This window comes from Pantherophis guttatus, chromosome 17 (assembly GCF_059756535.1).
Source record: "Pantherophis guttatus breed Tessera chromosome 17, ASM5975653v1, whole genome shotgun sequence".
Classification (NCBI taxonomy): Eukaryota; Metazoa; Chordata; class Lepidosauria; order Squamata; family Colubridae; genus Pantherophis; species Pantherophis guttatus.
This window is the reverse complement of record NC_142079.1, coordinates 6,564,886-6,588,759: the sequence shown is the minus strand read 5'-3', so window position 1 is coordinate 6,588,759 and position 23,874 is coordinate 6,564,886. Positions and strand designations below refer to the sequence as shown.

The 23,874-nt window shown below is 44.5% G+C and overlaps 1 protein-coding gene across 3 annotated transcripts in view; it reads left to right on the top strand.

Annotated features, from left to right (window-relative positions):
- Window positions 1-915: 915 nt before the first annotated feature.
- Window positions 916-23,874, top strand: part of FBXO21 (F-box protein 21) — a 29,667-nt gene continuing 6,708 nt past the window's right edge. Inside the window, exons 1-12 of one of the 3 annotated variants that reach the window (XM_087880195.1) lie at window positions 939-1,227; window positions 3,964-4,182; window positions 7,206-7,341; window positions 8,410-8,504; window positions 9,724-9,845; window positions 11,460-11,606; window positions 12,694-12,830; window positions 14,436-14,572; window positions 16,177-16,353; window positions 18,088-18,220; window positions 20,384-20,574; window positions 22,628-22,785. In XM_087880195.1, the coding sequence (XP_087736321.1) occupies window positions 4,088-4,182; window positions 7,206-7,341; window positions 8,410-8,504; window positions 9,724-9,845; window positions 11,460-11,606; window positions 12,694-12,830; window positions 14,436-14,572; window positions 16,177-16,353; window positions 18,088-18,220; window positions 20,384-20,574; window positions 22,628-22,785 (1,528 nt within the window). In that variant the 5' untranslated portion in view covers window positions 939-1,227; window positions 3,964-4,087. Of the gene's footprint in view, window positions 1,228-3,963; window positions 4,183-7,205; window positions 7,342-8,409; window positions 8,505-9,723; window positions 9,846-11,459; window positions 11,607-12,693; window positions 12,831-14,435; window positions 14,573-16,176; window positions 16,354-18,087; window positions 18,221-20,383; window positions 20,575-22,627; window positions 22,786-23,874 lie in introns of all 3 variants that reach the window. The other 2 variants (XM_034405974.3, XM_034405976.3) reach the window with 2 other exon arrangements.

Here is a 23,874-nt window from a genome sequence, read left to right as displayed (position 1 = left end):
TTCTTCTTTTCTTCTTCTTCCCCTTCTTCTTCTTCTTCTTCTTTTCTTCTTCCTCTTCTTCTTCCTCTTCTTCTTCTTCTTCCTCTTCTTCTTCCTCCTCCTCTTCTTCTTCTTCTTCTTCCTCCTCTTCTTCTTCTTTTCTTCTTCTTCTTCTTTTTTCTTCTTCCTCTTCTTCTTCTTCTTCCTCCTCTTCTTCTTCTTTTCTTCTTCTTCTTCTTCTTTTTTCTTCTTCCTCCTCCTCCTCTTCTTCTTCTTCTTCTTCTTCTTCTTCTTCTTCTTCTTCTTCTTCTTCTTCTTCTTCTTCTTCTTCTCCTCCTCCTCCTCCTCCTCCTCCTTTCTTCTTTCCCTATGAGTCATTGACATGTATTTTGTGTTTGGGGAGGGGGGGTGGGGGGGTGGGCTGCCCTAAAGGAGGCTCGTCCAACCTCAACCGTACACAACCTGTTGTGCATTGACCGTGAAGTTGTTGCATCAGAGGTGGGGTTCAGCGGCGAAGACACCGAGCTTTCGTCGGATCAGAAAAGTCGGCGGTTCCGAATCCCTAGCACAGGTCTCTTTTGCGCGAGCAAAAGGGGGTGCCGGACTAGACGACCTCCAAACAGGGCCGGATTTTCCTATAGGCTAACTAGGCTTCAGCCTAGGGCCTCAAGATCAAGAGGGGCCTACATTCAAATTGTTAGCAAAATTAAAATTACACTTTCACTATAGGTGAAAGGGCCTCATAAGTGGAATAGCCTAGGGCCTCTTTTCATCTAAATCCGGCCCTGCCTCCAAAGGTCCCTTCCAACTCAACTCTTAAAACTCTTGATAAAAAAAAAAAAAAAAGGTTGAGTTGAATTGAATTGAGTTGAGAGCCTCCCCCGAGGGAGGGGGGAGGAGGAGGAGGAGGAGAAGAGCCCCTCCCGCCGCGCATGCGCAGTCCTCCCCTCGGCCTCTCCAGAGACGCTCCCCGTCAGCGGCGCGCAAGATGGCGGCGGCCGAGCGGGAGGCCTGTGAGGCGGCGGCCCAAGAGGCCTGTGAGGAGCAACGGGCGGGCCCCGGATCCGCCCAAGCCCCTTCCCCGGCTCCTCTCGGCTTGACGGAGCTTCCCGGGGAGCTTCTGGAGCTCATCCTGTGCTGCGGCTCGCTGGGCGCCTCCGACCTGGGCCGCCTGTCCTGCACCTGCCGCCACCTCAGGGAGGCCTGCCAGCCCCGCGGGAAGGTCTGGAGGGAGCAGCTGCGGCGCAGGTGGGTGGGCGGGCAAGGGCGCCCCTGGGCGTGGGCAGAGTGCGGGGTGGGGGGGGGAGAGAGAGAGAGAGAGAGAGCAGGCCGGGGGGGGGAGGAAGGGGGAGCTTACGGGTTGCCCCAGGGTGTCTGGGCATGTGCAGAGTGCAGGGGTAGAGGAGGGGGTTACTCCCAACCAGGAGGGGCTTCCAGGTTTGGCACTACAGGTGCATCAGGGTGTCTGGGCATGTGCAGAGTGCAGTGATACAAGAGGAGTGTCTAGGTTTGGCACTACAGGTGCATCAGGGTGTCTGGGCATGTGCAGAGTGCAGGGGTAGAGGAGGGGATTACTCCCAACCAGGAGGGGCTTCCAGGTTTGGCACAACGGGTGCATCAGGGTGTCTGGGCATGTGCAGAGTGCAGGGATACAAGAGGAGTGTCCAGGTTTGGCACTACAAGTGCAACATAGTGTCTGGGCATGTGCAGAGTGCAGGGATACAAGAGGAGTGTCTAGGTTTGGCACTACAGGTGCATCAGGGTGTCTGGGCATGTGCAGAGTGCAGGGATACAAGAGGAGTGTCCAGGTTTGGCACCACGGGTGCACTAGGGTGTCTGGGCATGTGCAGAGTGCAGGGATACAAGAGGAGTGTCCAGGTTTGGCACTACAAGTGCAACATAGTGTCTGGGCATGTGCAGAGTGCAGGGATACAAGAGGAGTGTCCAGGTTTGGCACCACGGGTGCACTAGGGTGTCTGGGCATGTGCAGAGTGCAGGGATACAAGAGGAGTGTCTAGGTTTGGCACTACAAGTGCAACATAGTGTCTGGGCATGTGCAGAGTGCAGGGATACAAGAGGAGTGTCCAGGTTTGGCACCACGGGTGCACTAGGGTGTCTGGGCATGTGCAGAGTGCAGGGATACAAGAGGAGTGTCCAGGTTTGGCACCACGGGTGCACTAGGGTGTCTGGGCATGTGCAGGGATACAAGAGGAGTGTCCAGGTTTGGCACAATGGGTGCATTAGGGTGTCTGGGCATGTGCAGAGTGCAGGGATACAAGAGCGTCCAGGTTTGGCACTACAGGTGCAACATGGTGTCTGGGCATGTGCAGAGTGCAGGGGTAGAGGAGGGGGGCTTCCAGGTTTTCCACCACGGGTTCATTAGGGTGTCTGGGCATGTGCAGAGTGCAGGGATACAGGAGGAGCGTCCAGGTTTTGCAGCACAGGTGCACCAGGGTGTCTGGGCATGTGCAGAGTGCAGGGATACAAGAGGTGTGTCCAGGTTTGGCACCACAGGTGCAACAGAGTGCCTGGGCATGTGCAGAGTACAGGGATAGAGGAGGAGGTTACTCCCAAACAGGAGGCATGTCCAGGTTTTGCACATGGGTGGTGTCTGGGCATGTGCAGAGTGCAAGGGTAGAGGAGGGGTTTACTCCCAACCAGGAGGGGCTTCCAGGTTTTGCCCCACGGGTACAGCAGTGTGCCTGGGATAGAGGAGGGGTTACTCCCAAACAGGAGGTGTGTCCAGATTTTGCACATGGGTGGTGTCTGGGCATGTGCAGAGGTAGAGGACGGGGTTACTCCCAACCAAGAGGAGCCCCAGGGTGTCTGGGCATGTGTAAAGGGCGATTGGGGCAAGTAGGAGAAGGAGATGTCCCAAGTCCAAAGAAGCTGCCTTGTTTTGCAGCTCGTGATGCACCAGGAATGGAGAGGTTGGTAAGCGGTGCTTCTGGGCATGGCCAGGAACAGAGCAACGAGGCTTCTGAGCATGGGCAGAGGGCTTGGGGGGGGGGAAGGAGGACGGATGGAATCCCAGCTAGGAAAAGCTGGGTTTGCAGCATGCGATGCATCGGGGTGTCAGGTCGGAAACGGGGTGTTTCTGGTCATGTGCAGAGAGCCTGGTGCAAAGAGGAGGGTGATGCCCCAAGCCAAAAGGATTTCCCTGTTTTGCAGCACACGGCTAGGATGCCAAGGGATGCCTCTGGGCATGGGCAGAGGGCAAGGAGGGGGGACCTGAACGAATAGTCATAACTTGAGGATCTGTCTGGACGAATCAAAATTCTGTTCCTAAACTAAATGACATGACAAGCGTGGCCTTGGGAATTTGAAACCCTCCCCCGAATACAGGCAGTCCTCGACTTACAACGTTTCATTTAGTGACCGATCAAAGTTACAACGGCCCTGAAAAAAAGGGACTTACGACCATTTTTCACCCTTAACAACCTTTGCAGCGTCTAAATGATCATGTCATCCAAATTCACAACGCTTGGCAACTGTTGCGTACTTACGACAGTTGAAGTGTCCTGGTGTTGCGTGATCCCCATTTGCGACCTGGCAAGCAAAGTCAATGGGGAAGCCAGATTCACTTAACAACCGGATGACTAAACTTATCCGCCGCGGTGATTCACTTAAAAAAACTGTGGCAAGAAAGATCGTAAAATGAGGCAACTTAACGAATGTAACAGAAATGTTGAGCTCGGTTGTGGTCGTAAGTCGAGGATCACCTGTAGATGCCAACCACCTGCCCCGAAGCCACTTTTAAAATATCTTTTTTCATGCTTCATTTTTTTTTTAGTGCTTCAGAGATTAGAATGACTCAATCCTGTTGGCCTTTTTCAAGGCTTTTAAAAACTTGGCTGTGTAACTCAGGCCTGGAGCTCCGAATGTGTTATTTGGCTGTACCGTTAGATGATGAATCATCATGGCTGCTGTTTGTGGATGTTTTTACTGTTTTAATGTCTCTTTTTGATTGTTTTATAATTTTAGAAGTGTAAACTGCCCAGAGTCACTTGTTGAGTTGGGCGGCTACAGAAATTGAATGAATGAATGAATAACAGAACAGAATGATGAGAGTTGGAAGGGACCCTTGGAGGTCTTCTAGTCCAACCCCATGCCCAGGCAGGAAACCCTACACCTCTTCAGACAAATGGTTAACCAACATTTTCTTAAAAACCTCCAGTGTTGGAGCATTCACAACTTCTGGAGGCAAGTTGTTCCACTGATTAATTGTTCTAACTCTCGGGAAATTTCTCCTTAGTTCTAGGTTGCTTCTCTCCTGGATTAGTTTCCACCCATTGCTTCTTTGCTTTCAATTTTCTTTTTCTTTTTAAACAAACACTTCATCACTAATCAATCAGTGTAACATCTAGGTATAAAAAATTTTGTGTCATATTCAACATTTATCATCACTTTCTTAGTACATATTTATCTTCTTACATTTAAATTTAATGTATTACAACATATTTTCCCCATGTTTCTTATTTTTACATTGTCTATTTTCTATATTCAGTCTCTATCCATTGATAAAATTGCCCCCGTATGTTGTAATACTCTGATTCTTCCTTCTCTCTAATTGCTAATGTTAATCTACTCACTTGTGCCCATTCTAATATTTTCTTAATTAGCTCTCCCTTTGTAGGAATTTTTTCCGCTTTCCAATTTTGTGCAAATACCATTCTTGCTGCCGTTATTACATATATAATCAAATATGTATTTTCTTTACTGAATTTCTCCGGTAAGATACCCAACAGGAACAGCTCCCCATCCTTTGCTCCTTATGAAACATACATACATATATACATACATACATACATACAACCCTACTAGATTATCATTTACCTAGCTATTCTCTCTGACTTCAAAAGCTCTTTCTGCTGAGTCGCCAGTGACACGTATCCTAGTTAAAAATTCAGAGAGAGAATGTTTTTTATCCATCCTTTTTAATAGGCATCTGGTTGTCCACGCTTATAAACTTTTTTTTTATTATTAGTTTACTATCTGGAGTTGACAAAAGGCAGTGTTTGTGAGGAATGCTTCCAATAACTGACTTTGCCATTCCCAAAGCTGCTATTGTTTCTTTTCCTTTTTTTTTTCCCCCCTGTATCTGCTTGCTTTCATCTCTGCCTTAATGCAGTTCCTTTTCAGTGAAAGATGAATTTGGTGGCACGAAGGCCAGCGAGCGCCAAATGACTCTTTGCCTGGAATACGGTCGCTTCTCACACACGGCTGCATTATTACTGCAACTGTTTATTTTAAGGCAGCGGGGTAGAGAATAATTCCTCCAACCGAAATTTGCAAGGAGAGGATTTAAAAGCCCTCCCGATGTAATTACTTCAAATGGAGCCCGGCCCAAAGGAACAGGTCAATAACTCTTCGCCTGCCAGAAAGTCTCCGCGCTCAAAGAAACGGCTGCTTTTGGAAGGCAGGCCTCCGTTCTCGCCAGCCCACACGGTTGGATCCGAATCTTTGGATGGTCCAATTTGGCTGCTGGCAGGCTAAAGCCTCATCTCTGAATCGCGGATGCCGCTTGGAAGCAAACGCAGAGTTTTTTAGCTTGCTGAACTCGCCGATGGTTCGGCCTCTTCTGCAGGTGCAGACGGGGATATCTGCTTCCTTTGAACTGTTCGTTCGGAGTTTTACAAGCCAACTGGCAGTTGGGAAAAGGGGGGGGGGAATTTTTATTTATTTTTTTTTAAAAAAGCTTGTCTTCCTTTGCCAAGACATGAACAAAAGCCAGGCAGCCGGCAAACTTCCCCTTCTCCCTGGAAGAGAAAATTTACATATATCTCTTTCCAGCTCTCTTGTCATTATTGACTCTGCAAGTGTTAATGCAAATGCTTGCGAGTTGTACTTCGCTCTCCAGCAGGGAAAGAAAGAGAGATATCGGTAAAAGTCCTGAACTAAAAAGCAAAAAAAAAAACTCCAATGACAGTACATTGTGTGGCATCATTGCAAGCTTCTGTAGATATGGTGATGTGGTTTATTTGAGTTGTCTGTGGAGATTCTCAGCCCTCCTGGTCATGGTTGTTTGTTTTGTTTTATTATTAAATTATTATTAAATTAAATATTATTAAGTTGTCCCAAAAGTGCTTTTTTTTTCCTTGAAGACGTTTCACTTCTCATCCCAGAAGCTTCTTCAGCTCTGACTGGGTTTATCTGAGGCGCATCCTTTTATTTATTAAAAAGGTTTATGTGGCCATCCAGATTGAATCATGGCTCTTTAGCCCATGGACCGAGTCATAAAATAAATTAAGCAGAATTTGGTGCATTGGATTGCCTTAATCCAGTGGCTTCTTTTAGAACATTCACGTAGTATTCAGTCACACCAGTGGTGAAATCCAATTTTTTTTTTACTACCGGTTCTGTGGACATGACTTGGTGGGCGTGGCAGGGGAAGGATACTGCAAAATCTCCATTCCCACCCCACTCTGGGACCAGCCAGGGGTGATATTTGCCGCTTCTCTGAAATATTCAAAATTTCCGCTACCGGTTCGTCAGAACCTGCTGGATTTCAACCCTGAGTCACACGTGTATATGGCCTCTCTTTCCCTTTGACCTAGCCATTATAGGGGTTTCTAAAAAGGATTGTTCATCTGCTGCACTTTTGAATGAACAGTTGATGGGAAAGGGAGAAGGAATCGGTGGCTGCCCACGAATAACATCATTAAGCTGTTTATTTTATGTAATTAGAAGGTTCTGTCATTGAGGAGGACATGGTGGGTCTGTTAACTGGTCGGGAAACCCAAAATAACAGCTCTGCGGAGCTGAGTGGAAGACGATTGTTTCCATACTAAGCCATTTGTTCAGGCTCAGCAGCCAACTTTGGAAAAAATTCCCCATCTTTTCCCCCCCTTCCTGCTCACCCAAATTCAGCGGGCACTCTCTACTGCAGTGTTTCTCAATCTTGGTGACTTTAAGATGGGTGGACTTCAACTCCCGGAATTCTAGGAGTTGAATTCCACGCATCTTAAAGCTGCCCTGGCTAAAGAAACACTGCTCTACTGTTACTTTTGGTAGATGGGCAACTAAGTAAACTTTTTTTTAAAAAAAAAAATCTCTACAGCAAATCTAAAATAAATGGGTAAACTTTCCCGCCTCCCCCTAATCTGCTAATAAAGGATAACCTTGGTTTGGTCTGCCCAACGGTTAGCCTTTTGTTCAGATTTTTAATTACCGTGTGTCGACTGGAGATGAGAATTTTTTGTTCGGTTTGTCTTTCTCTGACGCAGGTGGCCTTCCTTAATGAAATACTACAATCAGGCAGACAGTGTGAATTGGCTGGAGCAATACAAAGAACGGCATAAAGCAGGACTGAAAGCCCAAACGGTCGTCGCCTCGTTTTCCAAAAGGTTCTTTTCAGAGCATGTAAGAATTTTCTGCTTGATCTTGCAAATAAAATCAAATGTATTGTTGTTACCTCTTTGTACAGCAAACCGGCCAGGGAATTCTGGGGTTTAAAGTCCACCTGTCTTAAAGCACGTTGGCTGGGGGATCCTGGGAGTTGAGGTCCACCCATCTTAAAACAAACTGGCCAAGGGATTCTGGGAGTTGAAGTCCACCCTCTTAAAGCATGCTAGCTGGGTGAACCTGGGAGTTGAAGTCCACCCATCATAAAGCACGCTGGCTGGGGAATTTTGGGAGTTGAAGTCCACCCATCTTAAAGCACGCTGGCCAGGGGATTCTGGGAGTTGGTCCACCCATCTTAAAGTTGCCAAGATTGAAAAACTCTGGTCTAAGCACCTTCCTCCTGTCTTTCGAAGGTCGTTCCCACAGATCTTACACCTGGGGATAAAATGGAGATTGCTACCTGGAGCTCCTGGATATCAAATCTTAAGAATAATCACATGTCGAGAATGCAAGCAGTCCTCAACTTATGACCATTTGTTCAACAACTGAGGGCCTCCTCCATCCCCAAAGGAACCGCATGGTCCACATAATGACCACAACGGGGAGAGCCAGGATTGTGTGGACACCTTGCTTAATGACCACAACAACTTATGACCATAATTCTGGGTTCAATTGTGGTTATAAGTCGAGGACTACCTGTAATTTTAAAAATATAGGCATGTGCCCCATGAATCAAAGAATCAGTTTGGGGCTCCCAAACATGGAAACTCTGCCCCACCACCACAATAATTTAAGCAGCTTTGCTTCAAACTCTTAACAGGTTTCATTGGGGCTTGGAGAAGTCAAATCTGCTAAAGTGGTTTCATTCATTCATTCATTCAGAAAATTTATATTGCTGCCTACTCAAACATGGCGACTCAAGGTGGCTTACAAGGACATCTTGTTCAACAGGTGGTCTTTTTTCCTTTTAATAACAACGAACCTATCAAACAGCAACAGATGAAAGTGTGTCTGATTATTCTTGAGGTTCTTCTATAGAAAGCTTCTTTAGCAGTGGAATAATTGCCCTGTTTTTTTTCCATTTAGGTGCCCTGTGATGGCTTCACTGATATCGAGACTCTTGATTGCCCCAGCCATTTCTTTGAAGATGAGCTGATGTCCATTCTTAATACAGGAGGCAGGTGAGGCTGAGTCTAAAAACCCTAGGAAAGAACATTTGGCTGTTTCTTCAGGGTGCGTAACATACACATCGACTTTACGTTTTATTTTTAAAAAATTACACTTGTATGTCCTGCCTGTTCTCCAAGGTGCTCAAAACCAGCCTACCTATCTTGCTAGCAAACCTTTTGAGGTAGATTCAGCTGAAAAAGCATGATACACCTTACAAGAATTAAGAATTCCTCTGTATACCACACGAGAACTCTCATTCTCGTAACCTTTAACTGCGCGAAATGATGCCTCACAGGGCAACGGTTTTTGAACCGAGGTACCTCAAATGGGTTGACTTACAGGAGGCATCCAAAATCCTGGCCTCTCATTTGGCAAATTTTATAAAACATTGTATGACACACGTCATACAAAACGTCATAAAAGTTTTCATGTGCTGATGTTTGATTGGGCTGCCCAGTTCAACGGGCTCCTTTCAAGGCAGATGCATCACTGAATATCTGCTTGAATATTTTAAGAATTGTTCTGGTACGTTAGAAGCTCTTCCATTGTTGAAGGCATTGAGGGATCTGGCAAGAATATCTCTCTGAAAGGATGATCCAAGGGGCCGCAAGTTGGATGGGATCTAACCACTTTTAAGTTAAATAGCCAAACGAAAACTTTTCATGTGTATTTTGTGAAAATATTTCAGATATACCGCTCCCAAGTCTGCAGGGTGGGATTGTTTTTAAATGGAACTGCAATTCTGTGGTGGAGCAATGGTTAGAATGCAGCATTGCAGGCTAACTCTGCCCACTGACAGCAGTTCGATCCTGACTAGTTCAAGGTTGACTCAGCCTCCCATCCTTCCGAGGTCGGTAAAACGAGGATCCAGATTGTTGGGGGCAAGAGGCTTGTAATCTGCTTAGAGGGGGCTATAAAGCACTATGAAATGATATATATCTTATTGCTATTGCTATTTTCTGTAAGCTTCCTATCATAAGTTGATATCATGATCCAACAATGAAATTATCTTTATAAACAAACAAAAAATGCTAATATTTTAATAAAAACCTGCTTTTCTCTCTGGGCTCTTGGTTGACTTTCCTGTTTTATGTCTAAAATCACTTTTAAACATTTGTCTAGGATTCCTCTTTACAATCTTAGTGTTTTCCACTCTTGGTGTTTTACATTTTTATTATCAAACCTCTGCTGCTCATCTTGCTCATCATGGTGGCTTCCTTTACTCTGCAGGAAAGGGCTGACCTGGAAGTACTATGCAAAGAAAATTCTTTACTTCCTGCGGCAACAGAATATTTTAAAGAAACTGAAGACTTATCTTGAGTACTCAGCAGATGAGCAATCCTTTTTAGAAGGTTAGTAATGTCCCAGAAAAGTTGACATGGACACAGTGTAACATTTGTAAGACTGTAAGACACATTTATAGGAAATAACAGGGACCCTGTGTCTCAGTGGCTAAGATGCTGAGCTTGTCGATCGAAAGTTCGGCAGTTCAGCGGTTCGAATCCCTAGTGCCGCGTAACGGGGTGAGCTTCTGTGACTTGTCCCAGCTTCTGCCAACCTAGCAGTTCGAAAGCAGGTAAAAAATGCAAGTAGAAAAATAGGGACCCCCTTTGGTGGGAAGGGAACAGCGTTCCATGCGCCTTTGGCGTTGAGTCATGCTGGCCACATGACCACGGAGACGTCTTCGGACAGCGCTGGCTCTTTGGCTTTGAAACAGAGATGAGCACCGCCCCCTAGAGTCGGGAATGACTAGCACGTATGTGCGAGGGGAACCTTCACCTTTACCTTTAAGATACACTTGTAGGAAACAACATTTAAAGAATTGTAACAAAATAAGACAGAAGGATTGTTTAAAGGAATAGGAGATTAGCATAGATGATTCGGAAACTGAAGAGGAAAGAAATTTCAAAGAACAGTGAAAAACACAAGACTTTCAGTGAAAAATGACCCTGTTAAAAGTTAAAAATTTTAAATATTAAAATATATCCATTGGAACTCTGAATATTTTCACACTGAGGTTGGTCAGCCAACCTCAAGATATAGGGATATAGATATCCAAGATATAGGGATGCTAGCTGGAGAATTTTTGAAGTTGAAGTCTACACAACATAAACTGGTTGAAGTTGAAAAACATTGCTCTAGTTTGATTTCATGCAGCTACATTAGTGAGCCCTTCACCTAAATGTCTGCTCTGTGATTCTATTATTCTGTGTAAAAATGATGTTTCCACTTAGGATTGTAGTCTATCCTACCTGTCCTATGTAGATAGATAGATTGTAGTCTTTCTTATCTACAGTGAGACAGATAGAGCCATGGTGGCCCAGTAGTTAGAATGCAGTATTGCAGGCTAACTACCCATAGCCAGGGGTTCAATTCTGACTGGCTCAAGGTTGACTCAGCCTTCCTGTCAGATCTAGAAGCCATATTTTTCGTTGGATCTTCAGGCCTGCCACATTTACTACTGTGGGAAACTGGGAGGGGGGATTGTATGGAGCCAGACTGATACATAGTCATAATAACATTCCTTTCTCAAGGAGTCAAGGCCATCTTGCCCTGCCCCTGGAAGGCTGGAACTGGGAGGCATCTCCAGTTGGGACGGTGCTTTGATTGGACCATGTGATGGACATGTGGCAGGGACATGAACTTTCCTTTGGGTGGGGAAAACCTGAAAATTTTCAGATTCGGGTTTTCCCAGATGTGCCAATATGACATCTCTAATAAAATGTAACTTTGAGGAAACTCAAGCCTCGGAGTTTTCTTTCGTTTGGGGTGTTACTTGGAATCCTGACACTTCCATCCTTCTGAGGTCAGTAAAATGAGGACCCAGATTGTTGGGGGGCAACAGGCTGACACTGTAAACCGCTTAGAGAGGGCAGTAAAGCACTGTGAAGCGGTGTATAAGTCTACTTGCTATTGCTATCTGCCCTCCCAAACCCATGTCCTGGATCTCTCCTGTCTTTTCCTAGGGGCCGTGCTGGTTGACCAATACTGTAACCCTTTGTCGGACATCTCCCTCAAGAGTATCCAAGCTCAGATTGATGACATTGCTGCTAAAGTGTGTAAATTTCTCAAATCCAAAAACTCCAGGCATCCCACTGTGGACCGAAAAGCAGGTATGGCATTAAGCACAGTTCTCTTGGGCCAGTTTTTTCTGCTATGAAACGTGATAGGCGGTCTTGACAACAAATTTTGGACCTGACACATTGGTAAGTTTAATCCATAAATGAGTAACTTGGATTATCGACATCAATTTGGCATGGGTGACTAGTTAACTTCCAGAGTTCCCCAGCCAGTATGGTTGATGCTGAGCATTCTGGGATTTGAAGCCCATGCATCTAAAAGTTGCTGAAGTTGGAAAAATACAGATGTGACTGGGCAGCAGCTTCCAGCAGCATGAAATCCAGCAGAGTAGAGCATGCTGGGAGTTTTCATTCAGCCACACCTGAAGAGCATAGGTTGACTCTGCCTTCTATCCTTCTGAGGTCGGTGAAATGAGGACTCAGATTGTTGGGGGGCAATAACTGACTCTGTAAACCGCTTAGAGAGGGCTGTAAAGCATTATGGAGTGGTATATAACTTAAGTGCTATTGCTCAGTGGGAAGGGAAGGGAAGAGGAGGAAGGAAGGAAGGAAGGACAGACCATGGTGGCACAGTGGTTAGAATGTAGTATTGCAGACTAACTCTGCTGGCTGCCAGCAGTTCGATCGTGAGCGGCTCAAATGAGGTAAAATGAGGACCCAGATTGTTGGGGGCAAGAGGCTGACTCTGTAAACTGCTTACAGAGGGCTGTAAAGTACTTTGAAGCGATATATAAGTCTAAGTGCTATTGCTAAGTGCTATAATGTGTCTATCCTCTTGATAGTTTTGTGGAAAAACAGGAAGAAGAAAGGTTACCTACTCCAAAGGGAGAGGTAAACTATCCAAATAAGAATTGCCTTCGCTAGTTTAAATAAATAAACCAAACGGGACGATGTGGTGGAAACTCTCGTAGCTTTATTTTATTTCTTTATTACATTTTTATGCTGCCCGTCTCGGTTACAAGGTCCCTTTGGGGGCCCATCATCCTCTTTATCAGCCCGACCGGCTTTGCTGAGAAAACTTGGTGGAGGGGGCGACAATGCTAAGGGAAGAAAGACGAGGTACAAATGAATAAGAACATTTCCTTTCTCTTATTTTCGTTGCCTTTCGTTTTTTTTTAAGGAGAGGTCTTGATCGTCTCTCAGGTGGAGCTCCAGAGGCAGGTTCTGGATGCCATGAACTGCATCCTCTACGAGCAGTTGAAGTACCGAGGGAACGAAGTGGATTATTACAATTGTCAGAATTCATACATCCATCAGGTAAGGCGTTCGCTTTGACCAGGCAAGGACATATTTTTAGCCTGTATTTCAGTTTTCAATTCAATTCAGTGTATTGCAGTCATACTGTCAGACCTGGAAGCCATATTTTTACCTTTGTGCCTTCAGGCCTGCCACGAATCCTACTGTGGGAAAATGGGAGGGGGGGTTGTATGGAGTGAAGATGATAGGTAGTCAAAATAACATTCTTTCCAAAAAGTCAATGCCACTCTTCCCTGCAGCTGTGCTGAGAAGAATGAGGAGGTATCTTCTGTTCCGGAGGGTACCTGATTGGTTCATGTGATGGACATGTGGGTGATGGGCGAGGTCTTGAACTTTCGTTTGGGTGTGGAAAACCCGGAAGCTCTCGGATTCGGGTTTTCCCAGGTGTGCCAATATGACATCTCTAATAAAAGTTAGCTTTGAGGAACTTCAAGCCTCGGAGTTTGATTTCGTTGGGGGTGTTTCTTGGAACCCTGACACATAGACCAGAGACCGGAACAAATAAAAACACTCCATAAATATACAATTAAAAATTCTAGTATAAAATAATAAATAACTACTAAAATGTAAGATAAAATCCAGACTGTCAATTATACATGGTCTAACTATACTAAAATTACAATCCATAAAATGTGTGGCCCGTTGTAGGTTCAATGCTAAAAGGGAAATGACTAAGCAGTGCAAAGGGTTTGCCCCAATTGTTCTATAACATCACTATGGTGGAGAAGATAACGTGTTTGCGATGAATCCCCAGTGCTTCTGTGCAGAATCTAGCCATCTGCACTGTAGTTATGTTCTGTTCATCCTTAAGCAGCCAGTGGCCAGGATACCTAGCAATTATTGGCAGAATATGAGAGATATTTCAATTTGGAATATTGTTCAGTTTGATGGGCACATAATCCTTGATTTATGACTGGCGGCTTAATAATTCAAAGTACCACATGGGGTACTTACACAATCCCAGTTCAAAGTTCTGATGGTCACATACCATTCCCCCCTTGGTCACATGACCACATTTGTGGGTGCTCAGCAACCAGCCTACATTTATGGCTCCGTTACGGTCATAACTCAAGGATTATGTACACAGAGAGCATGCACCAAGACAAATTCTTTGTGTGTCCAATCACACTTGGCTAATAAAGAATTCTATTTTATTCTGCTCTGCTCTGCTCTGCTCTGCTCTGCTCTGCTCTGCTCTGCTCCTTATTTCTATTCTATTCTACTCTACTCTACTTTTTATTTCTTTTCTATTCTATTCTACTCTAGTCCTTATTTCTATTCTATTCTATTCTACTCTACTCTACTCTACTCTACTCTACTCTACTCTTACCATATCTTCAAATCTATTGGCATAAAATGTATGCATTAAGCTCTCCCAAGCATACTCCAGATCCAGATCCAAGGAGCAGCCAAAACTTCTCCTTCTTCTCCCAAAGGTGCTTTTTCAAGAGGCAACTGAAGAAGCTTCTTGGATGAGAAGCGAAACGTCTGCAAGGAAGAAACCAAGAAAGTCCAGTTGCCTCTTGAAAAAGCACCTTTGGGGCAACCGTGACCTGGATGACCGAGAATCTCCACAGACTTCTCATTCTTCTCCCTTTTCTTCAGGTTTTGATTCGCAGGACCGGAATTCCAATCAGCTTGTCGGTGCTGTATTTGACGATTGCCAAGCAGTTGGGCGTCCAGCTCGAGGCGGTCAATTTCCCCAGTCACTTTCTGCTCAGATGGTGCCAGGGAAAAGAAGGGTAAGCATTATTTCCCCCACCCCCCACCCACTTCTGTTCCACTTCTGTGCAATTCCTCCCCGGGCGAGCGAGAAGGAAGACTTTTAAGTCAACACTACATTTAAACATCCCAGGTTGCAATTCTCTTGTTAAGCTGTGCCAGACGATGAAGTCATAGGGGGAAAAAAAATGAGGGGTATAAATGTATTTCTTTCCATGAAAGAAAAATGGCGGTGCTCCGTTAGAAAGACCCTATTACTTACTAATAGAGAAATCCGTCATCGCGAGCATCGTTCCTACCATCTCATTAACTCCGGGAGGAGAGGTTGGCGTGGGAACGGAAAGCTATCAATCCAGCCCTCCAAGAGCTCTCACTCGATGTTACAAGGCTGATGAGGACACAGCTGTCTGGAAGGAAAAGAAAGCAGCTTTTTACTCGTAGGCCGCTCGTGACGCTTTCAGAATCCCTATCAGTTCTCTTTATCATTTTAAGCGGCGCCATTTCACACCGTCCAGCCTCATGGCAGGAGATGCAACCCTTTGACTTCTTTTGCAAAGCCTCCATTGAAAGCTTCAAAACGGCACTCGAGTTCAGCCGCCTGAAGGGCTAAAAAAAATGAAGAGATGGGCTTTCTGTTAGCCCTGCAGAATAGTGTGGGAGTACTAGCTCTATATTAGACAGGTGGCTCAGTGGCTAAGATGCTGAGCTTGTCAATCGAAAGGTTGGCAGTTCAGCGGTTCGAATCCCTCGTGCCGCGTAACAGGGTGAGCTCCCGTGACTTGTCCCAGCTTCTGCCAACCTAGCAGTTCAAAAGCAGGTAAAAACTGCAAGTAGAAAAATAGGGACCCCCTTTGGTGGGAAAGGAACAGCTTTCCGTGAGCCTTTGGCATTGAATCATGCTGGCCACATGACATAAATGAGGCAGTTGTTAAGTGAATTTTTGCCTCTTTTTACGACCTTTCTCGACACTGGTTAAATCAATCACTGCAGTTTTAAAGTTAGTGAAGTGAATTTGGCTTCCCCATTGATTTTGCTTGTCGGAGTGGTGCGGGTGGCCTAGAGGTGGAGCTCTCACCTCACCATCAGGAGGCTGTGAGTTCGATCCTAGGTAGAGGCAGGTATTTCTCTCTCGGGACATGATGAGAATATATCTGCTGAACAAAACTCCGCATTGGCGACAGGAAGGGCATCCGGCCAGTAAACATTCAGCTCCAGTCAGTTGGCCAAGACTCCACCCCACATAACCCACAAGGGGTTATGGGGTCCTTAAAAGAGGATGATTGATTTTGCTTGTCAGAAGGTTGCAAAAGGACATGACCCAGGGCACTGCAACCATCATAAATATATGCCAGTTGCCAAGCGTCCAGATTTTGATTGTTTGACCATCGGATACTACAACGGTGGTAAGTGTGAAAAACGGTCATAAGTCACTTTTTTCAGAGCTGGTGTTAACTTCGGTCACTAAATGAACTGTTGTATGTCGAGGGCTAGTTGTATTTCTCTCCTTCCTCCTTTCCTTCTCCCCTCTGGAAAACTAGGGAGGGTCCTGTCAGGCACCAAAGATGATGAGCAGAAGCATGATCAGAAACGAATTCCCCCTTTGGTTTCGTTTTTCTTTTGTCAGGAGCACAAATATCTTTGACTACACATACATCGATGCTTTTGGGAAGGGGCGGCAGCTGACGGTCAAAGAATGTGAATATTTGATTGGGCACCATGTGACGGAGGAATTTTATGGCGTGGCAACAGCCAAAGAGGTTCTGCAGCGAATGGTGGGCAACCTGCTAAATATTGGAAAGAGGTAAGAATCTAGGAAAGATTGCATTCGCATTAGCAGTTCCGTTGCATTAGAGGAGGTCCAAGTCCCCACTTGACCATGTAGGTCCAAGTCCTCACTTGACTGTGGAGGTCCAAGTTCTCATTGACCATGGAGGTCCAGATCCTCATTAACTATGGAGGTCCAAGTCCCCATTGACCATGGAGGTCCAAGTCCTCATTGATGATGGAGCTCCAGATCCTCATTAACCATGGAGGTCCAAGTCCTCATTTGACGGTGGAGGTCCAAGTTCTCATTGATGATGGAGCTCCAGATCCTCATTAACTATGGAGGTCCAAATCCTCATTGACCATGGAGGTCCAAGTTCTCATTTGACTATGGAGGTCCAGATCCTCATTAACTATGGAGGTCCAACTCCCCATTGACCACGGAGGTCCAGATCCTCATTGACCATGGAGCTCCAGATCCTCCTTAACCATGCAGGTCCAAGTCCTCACTTGACTATGGAGGTCCAAGTCCTCACTTGACTATAGAGGTCCAAGTTCTCATTGATCATGGAGCTCCAGATCCTCATTAACTATGGAGGTCCAAGTCCTCATTGTCCATGGTGATCCAAGTCCCCATTAACCATCAGGTCCAAGTTCTCACTTGACTATGGAGGTCCAGATCCTCATTAACTATGGAGGTCCAAATCCTGATTGACCATGGAGGTCCAAGTTCTCATTTGACTATGGAGGTCCAGATCCTCATTAACTATGGAGGTCCAACTCCCCATTGACCATGGAGGTCCAGATCCTCATTGACCATGGAGCTCCAGATCCTCCTTAACCATGCAGGTCCAAGTCCTTACTTGACTATGGAGGTCCAAGTCCTCACTTGACTATGGAGGTCCAAGTCCTCACTTGACTATGGAGGTCCAAGTTCTCATTGACTATGGAGGTCCAGATCCTCATTGACCATGGAGGTCCAAGTCCCCATTAACCATGCAGGTCCAAGTTCTCACTTGACTATGGAGGTCCAGATCCTCATTAACTATGGAGGTCCAAGTCCTCACTTGACTATGGAAGTCCAACTCCCCACATGACCATGGAGAAATTGTGGTGCTCCACTACTGGAGGCCCTTAAGAAGAGACTGGATAGCCATTTGTCAGGAACACTATAGCGTGGAGACCCTATACTCTTCCAGACAATTGTCCATCCAGTCTCTTCTTGAAAGCTTCCAATGAGCAGAGGGTTGGACTAGAAGACCACCAAGGCCCCTTCCAGCTGTGTTATTCTCTTACTGTTACAGAACACAGAAGGGTAGTTAAAAAAGGCAGCAACATTTGAGCGAACCGTTGAAAGAAATGTCAAAACAATAGCAGAACCTCTTTGACAGTGAAAGAAAGGACTAGTTGTGTCATAGCTCTTGACCAGCGGCAACGTATAAGCAACAACATTAATTATGCATTTGATGCAAGGTCTGGGTTGGTGACTGGTCAGCTAATGGTGTAGTTAATTGACAGTGGGACATCACAGTAGATGATGGTAAATGTTATCTATGAAAACATAGATTTATCTGTTTTTAATCGTACTTTATATATAAATGCTTTTATTTTGGCTGTTCACCGCCCTGAGTCTGAAAGGAGAAGGGCGGTATAGAAATTCGAATGAATGAATGAATGAATGAATGAATGAATGAATGAATGAATGAATGAATGAATGAATGAATGAATAAATCATGACTTTGATTTGAATGTGTTGCTGTCTGTTTGCTAGGGAAAGCACTGACCAGTCATACCAGCTCCTGAGAGACTCTTTGGACTTGTATTTGGCCATGTATCCGGACAACGTCCAGCATCTAATGCTCCAAGCGAGACTCTATTTTCACCTGGGAATCTGGCCAGAAAAGGTACTTTGGTGAGGCATCCGATGCATGAAATAATCAAAAGAGATGGATGGATGTTGCTTGGAGTGGTGGCGGTGGCCTAGAGGTGGAGCTCTCACCTCACAATCAGAAAGCTGTGAGTTCAATCCTAGGTAGAGGCTGATATTTCTCTCTCTCTGCGCACACAGAATATATCCACTGAACAAAACTCCGCATTGGTGACAGGAAGGGCATCAGGCCATTAAAACACTCTTGCTAGCTCCATTCAGTTGCCCAGACTCCACCCCGCAAGGGATTATGGGGCTGTTAGAAGATGATAATGATGGATGGATGTTGCTTTTCCTAAAGAGCTTAGTTGTCTCTCCTTCTCCTTTCTCTTCCCTTTTGAAAAATTGGAGCTTGTTGAACTTTGTATTTTGTTTGTACTTGTAATACAAACTCAGTTTGTATTTTTGATAGCCCCAGTACTTGCTTCTCTTAATTGGCCAAACTCCTACAAACCTTAAAACCATTGTTGGCAAGCACTGTCCTATAAAATTCTCGAATATATATATATATATATAACGGAAACTTTGAGGAAACTCGAGCCTCAGAGTTTTCTTTTGTTGGGGGTGTTCCTTGGAACCCCGACAGTCTGTTTGCTTTGATTTTACTGCTGTTATTTTAGCCGTTTGTTTCTTTGCGTAACGTATCTTTTTTTTTTTAATCATTTGTTGCCTTTTCTGTATAATCCAGCTATGTTTTTCTTGCAGGATGTGGTTTTTTTTGTTTTAAATTAACAGTTGCCAGGTTGTATCTTATGTCGCTGAAAAAACAAAGAACAAATTCAGCTCTGGGTTATTTAACTTATCATTTGGGGCTGGGCAATAATTAGTATTTTGTGTGTTTTACTCTTTTGAACCGTCATCAGAGGACAGTATATCCAGAAGGGCAGTTTTAAAAAAAAAACAACTACATAAATTCAGATAAACTTCGCTCACCTTTGGACTAAAATAGCCATTTTTAGAATTAGAACCTGTCTCTAAATCAGAAAACACAGTTTCTATCTCCTATTCTAACTATCCTTTTGTAAATATTTTACTAAATAAAATGAGAAAGGGGGAAAAAATCCAGGAATATTGGTTTAAGCTTCAATCCATTGTATTATGATTAACCTTTTTTTTTAAATTAACTTATAAAAAGAGTGTCAAAAAGGAAATATACAGAATTTCAGGTACACAGCTACGGGTAGTTCTTCATTTACGACGGATTGCTTAGTGACTGTTCAAACTTAAATGGACACCCCCTCCCCAAAAGAGGTACCAACAACCTGGATTTGAAACTCTGGAGGTAGCTGTCCCAGGTCACATGACTGCATTGTGACCAATTGCCAACCAATCTGCATTTATGGCTCTTTGCAGTGTTCTCCAGTCACGTGACTGCAATTTATTGGGTGTTTTTTTTCCCCCTCCTGCAAATCAGAATTTACTTCTGGTTTATGGGGAAAAAAACCATTTGCTTACCGACTGCAGATTCGCTTAATGACCATGATTGATTTGCTTAATGACCGCCACAAAAAAATTATAAAATTGAGACAAGCAACCTGGAATTAAGGAGAAACTTCCTAACAGTAAGGACAATTAACCAGTGGAACAGCTGGCCTTCAGAAGTTGTGGGTGCTTCATCACTGGAGGTTTTTAAGAAGAGACTGGACAGCCAACAATCTGAAATGGTATAGGTTCTCCTGCTTGAACGGGGTTGGACTAGAAGACCTCCAAGGTCCCTTCCAACTTCTCTTCTCGTCTCGTCTCTTCTATTCTATTCTATTCTATTCTATTCTATTCTATTCTATTCTATTCTATTCTTCATTCCAATATTCTATGTTCTGTTCTATTCTATTCTATTCTATTCTATTCTATTCTTCATTCCAATATTCTATGTTCTGTTCTGTTCTGTTCTGTTCTATTCTATTCTATTCTATTCTATTCTATTCTATTCTATTCTATTTTGTTCACCTTTTTAACAACTGGCCTGACTTACAGTTGTAATTCTGGGCTCAGTCACAGTCATAAATCGAGGATTAGGTCGCTCTATGTCAACTTCTGAAAAGGCTGAAATAAATATCCTAGATTTGGAATGATTAAATGTCGAGTTGTAGGATGATGGATTAATTGATTGATTGGGAGCTTTTTTTCACTCTCTTAAAAGGTTCTGGACATCTTGCAGCACATCCAGGCCTTGGACCCCTCCCAGCAAGGAGCAGTGGGGTATTTAGTCCAGCACACCCTCGAGCACATCGAGCGTCGGAAAGACGAGGCCGGTCCCGATGTGAAGCTTCATTCCGACGAGAAACACAAAGACATCACCTTTTCCATCGGCCTGGTTATGAAGCACAAAAGGTGAGCCAGTCCCGCCTGCCCATACGGTTCCCCCAGGATTCTGTAGCTGCAGAAGTAGGAATCAACGTCTGTAGGACCCCCCAGAAAAACCAAACGGTGCAAGATAGGTGTGCTTTGTCAGCCTCGTAAGGTAGACCAGTTCAGGAAAACACATGACCACGTGGGACTCTTATTTTATTTTTTTTGGTTAGAGTAATAAGTAGAAGGAATGAAACAAGAATAATGAATTTCTAAATAGATCTCATCTTTTTGTCGTCTTTTTGTCAATCTATCTGCCTGCCTGCCTGTCTCTCTCTCTCTCTCTCCCTCTCTCATTCTTTCTCTCTCCCTCTTTCATTCTCTCTCTCTCTCCTTCTATCATTCTTTCTCTCTCCCTCTCTCATTCTTTCTCTCTCTCTCCCTCTCTCATTCTCCTCTCCCTCTTTCATTCTCTCTCTGTCTCTTTCATTTCTCTCATTCTTTCTCCCTTTCATTCTCTTTCCCTGTCTCATTCTTTCTCTCTCCCTCTTTCATTCTCTTTCCCTGTCTCATTCTTTCTCTCTCCCTCTTTCATTCTCTTTCTCTCCCTCTCTCATTCTTTCTCCCTCCCTCTTTCGTTCTCCTTCTCCTTCTCTCTCTCTCTCTCTCTCCCTCTCTCATTCTCTTTCTCTTTCCCTCTTTCTTTCTCTCTCCCTCTTTCATTCTTTCTTTCCTTCATTCTTTCTCCCTCTTTCATTCTCTCTCATTCTTTCTCTCTCTCCCTCTCATTCTTTCTCTCTCCCTCTTTCATTCTCTTTCTCTCTCTCTCTCTTTCATCTCCCAACCAACATTCCTTAGAAGACAAACTTTTGAGATAATTGCTTGTCCCTGTTTCTTAATCTCCCAGGACCTCCTCCACCACCCTAGTTTATTTTTATCTTTCTCCCCCACCCCCCCAGCAACTGGGCAGGCTTCCATACGGCTCTGGCCTGCAGCCTTTTCCATCTCTTTTGTTTGCTTAGAATGCTTCTGAAATCTAGCTTGATGCTAAAGTCTTCTGAAAATAAAGGCGCAGCCCAATGCTGATCACCTACTTTCCATTTTGATCATTTTTTTAAAAAAAAAATGTATAGTGAGGTGAACCAGAGAACTTGGTGGGAGCTAAGGGACAATATTGGTGAATGTTGTCTTTGAAATCCCACACTTTTTAAGAGGAGACGATCAAAGGGAAAAATTCTGGCTCCGAACATGCTTTCCTCTCCCTGCTGAACTAACGGGCTTTGCTTCCCGACTTTTGCCCTCTCTTGTAGGCCAACCAAAACAAACAAACCCTTAATAGAATAGAATAGAATTTTTTATTGGCCAAGTGTGATTGGACACACAAGGAATTTGTCTTTGGCGCATACGCTCTCAGTGTACATAAAAAGAAAAGATACATTCGTCAAGAATCACAAGGCACAACACTTAATGATAGTCATAGGGAACAAATAAGCAATCAAATCATATTAGGAAACAATCAATATAAATCGTAAGGATACAAGCAACAAGGTTACAGTCATACAGAGCTTGTCTTCTTGCAGACGGTTCATGAACCAAACTGGGTAATATCATCAGTTATCTAGTACTAGCACTGAGGATGTTAATCAGGGGTGCTATTCAGCAGGTTCTGACAGGTTCTGGAGAACCGGTAGCAGAAATTTTGAGTAGTTCGGAGAACCAGCAAATACCACCTCTGGCTGGCCCCAGAGTGGGGAGGGAATGGGGATTTTGCAGTATCCTTCCCTTGCCACACTCAACAAGCCACTCCCACAGAACCGGTAGTAAAAAAATTTGAATTCCACCACTGAGGTTAACTTAGTTTGGGTCATAAAACATCTGCAAGAAAACAAGCTAAGAGAGCATCAAGGGACCCCCACAATCTTCCTCCCCCTCCTCTTCCTCCTCCAACATGCCAAAGAGTTTTCACCCAAGCAGACATTGCTTACGATGATATTCCGCAGTATCCATCCTTGTTCTCATTACAGAATCTCTCAGCCTGCCTTCAACCATTGATGGCTCTTTCTGCTTGTATAACCCTCTTTCTGCTTCAATGTAGATACGGCTACAACTGTGTGATCTACGGTTGGGACCCAGCGTGCATGATGGGACACGAATGGATCCGAAACATGAATGTCCACAGCCTTCCCCATGGTCCTCACCAGCCTTTCTACAACGTTTTAGTGGAAGATGGGTCGTGCCGATACGCTGCCCAAGGTAGGCCGGCCGTATTTCCAACAAGCTTAGTTATGGTTGCTTATCCACCATTTGAAAGGGGGGGAAATGAATATTAGGGTATTGCTGGGAACACTTTGCTCAAGAGGTTTTGGTCGCCACGATATAAAAAAGATGTGGAGACTCTAGAAAGAGTGCAGAGTAGAGCAACAAGGATGATTAGGGGACTGGAGGCTAAAACATGAAGAACGGTTGCAGGAACTGGGTATGTCTAGTTTGATGAAAAGAAGGACTAGGGGAGACATGATAGCAGTCTTCCAATATCTCAGGGGCTGCCCCAAAGAAGAGGCAGTCAAGCTATTCTCCAAATCACCTGAAGGCAGGACAAGAAGCAACAGATGGAAACTCATCAAGGAGAGAAGCAATTTAGAACTAAGGAGAAATTTCCTGACAGTGAGAACAATTAATCAGTGGAACAACTTGCCTGCAGAAGTTGTGAATGCTTCAACACTCGAAGTTTTTAAGAAGAGGTTGGATAAACATTTGTCTGAAGTGTTGTAGGGTATCCTGCCTAAGCAGGGGGTTGGACTAGAAGACCTCCAAGGTCCCTTCCAACTCTTGTTATTCTATTCTATTCTATTCTATTCTATTCTATTCTATTCTATTCTATTCTATTCTATTCTATTCTATTCTATTCTATTCTGAGGTGACTTCCTCGCAGTTGCCACATTTGCCTGCTCCGCAACGGGCTGGCAAACGTGAGGCTTCTTTAAGGATGTGTTTTGCTCTTGAAGTAAAACTGCCATCATGCAAGAAGTAGACCCTTCAATTTTAAAACGTGTAATCTCAGGAATTGACCTCCGACCCAGAAGCGAAGAGTTGCACTGTCATTCCACATCCAAGACCATTCTTGGGGTCTCCAGGTACATATCATTTCAGTGAAGAAGAATATTCATACTCAAGGTTTGAAATGAGGGGTCCTTGATGCTCTCTGGGCTTGGTTGTTTGTGCACTGATAACGTTACTTAGTTTGGGCAATGAAACGTCTGCAAGAAAACAAGCCCAGACAGCACCAAGGACCCCACAATCATTGTTCCTCCTCTTCCTCCTTTTCTTCCTCCTTTTCTCCTC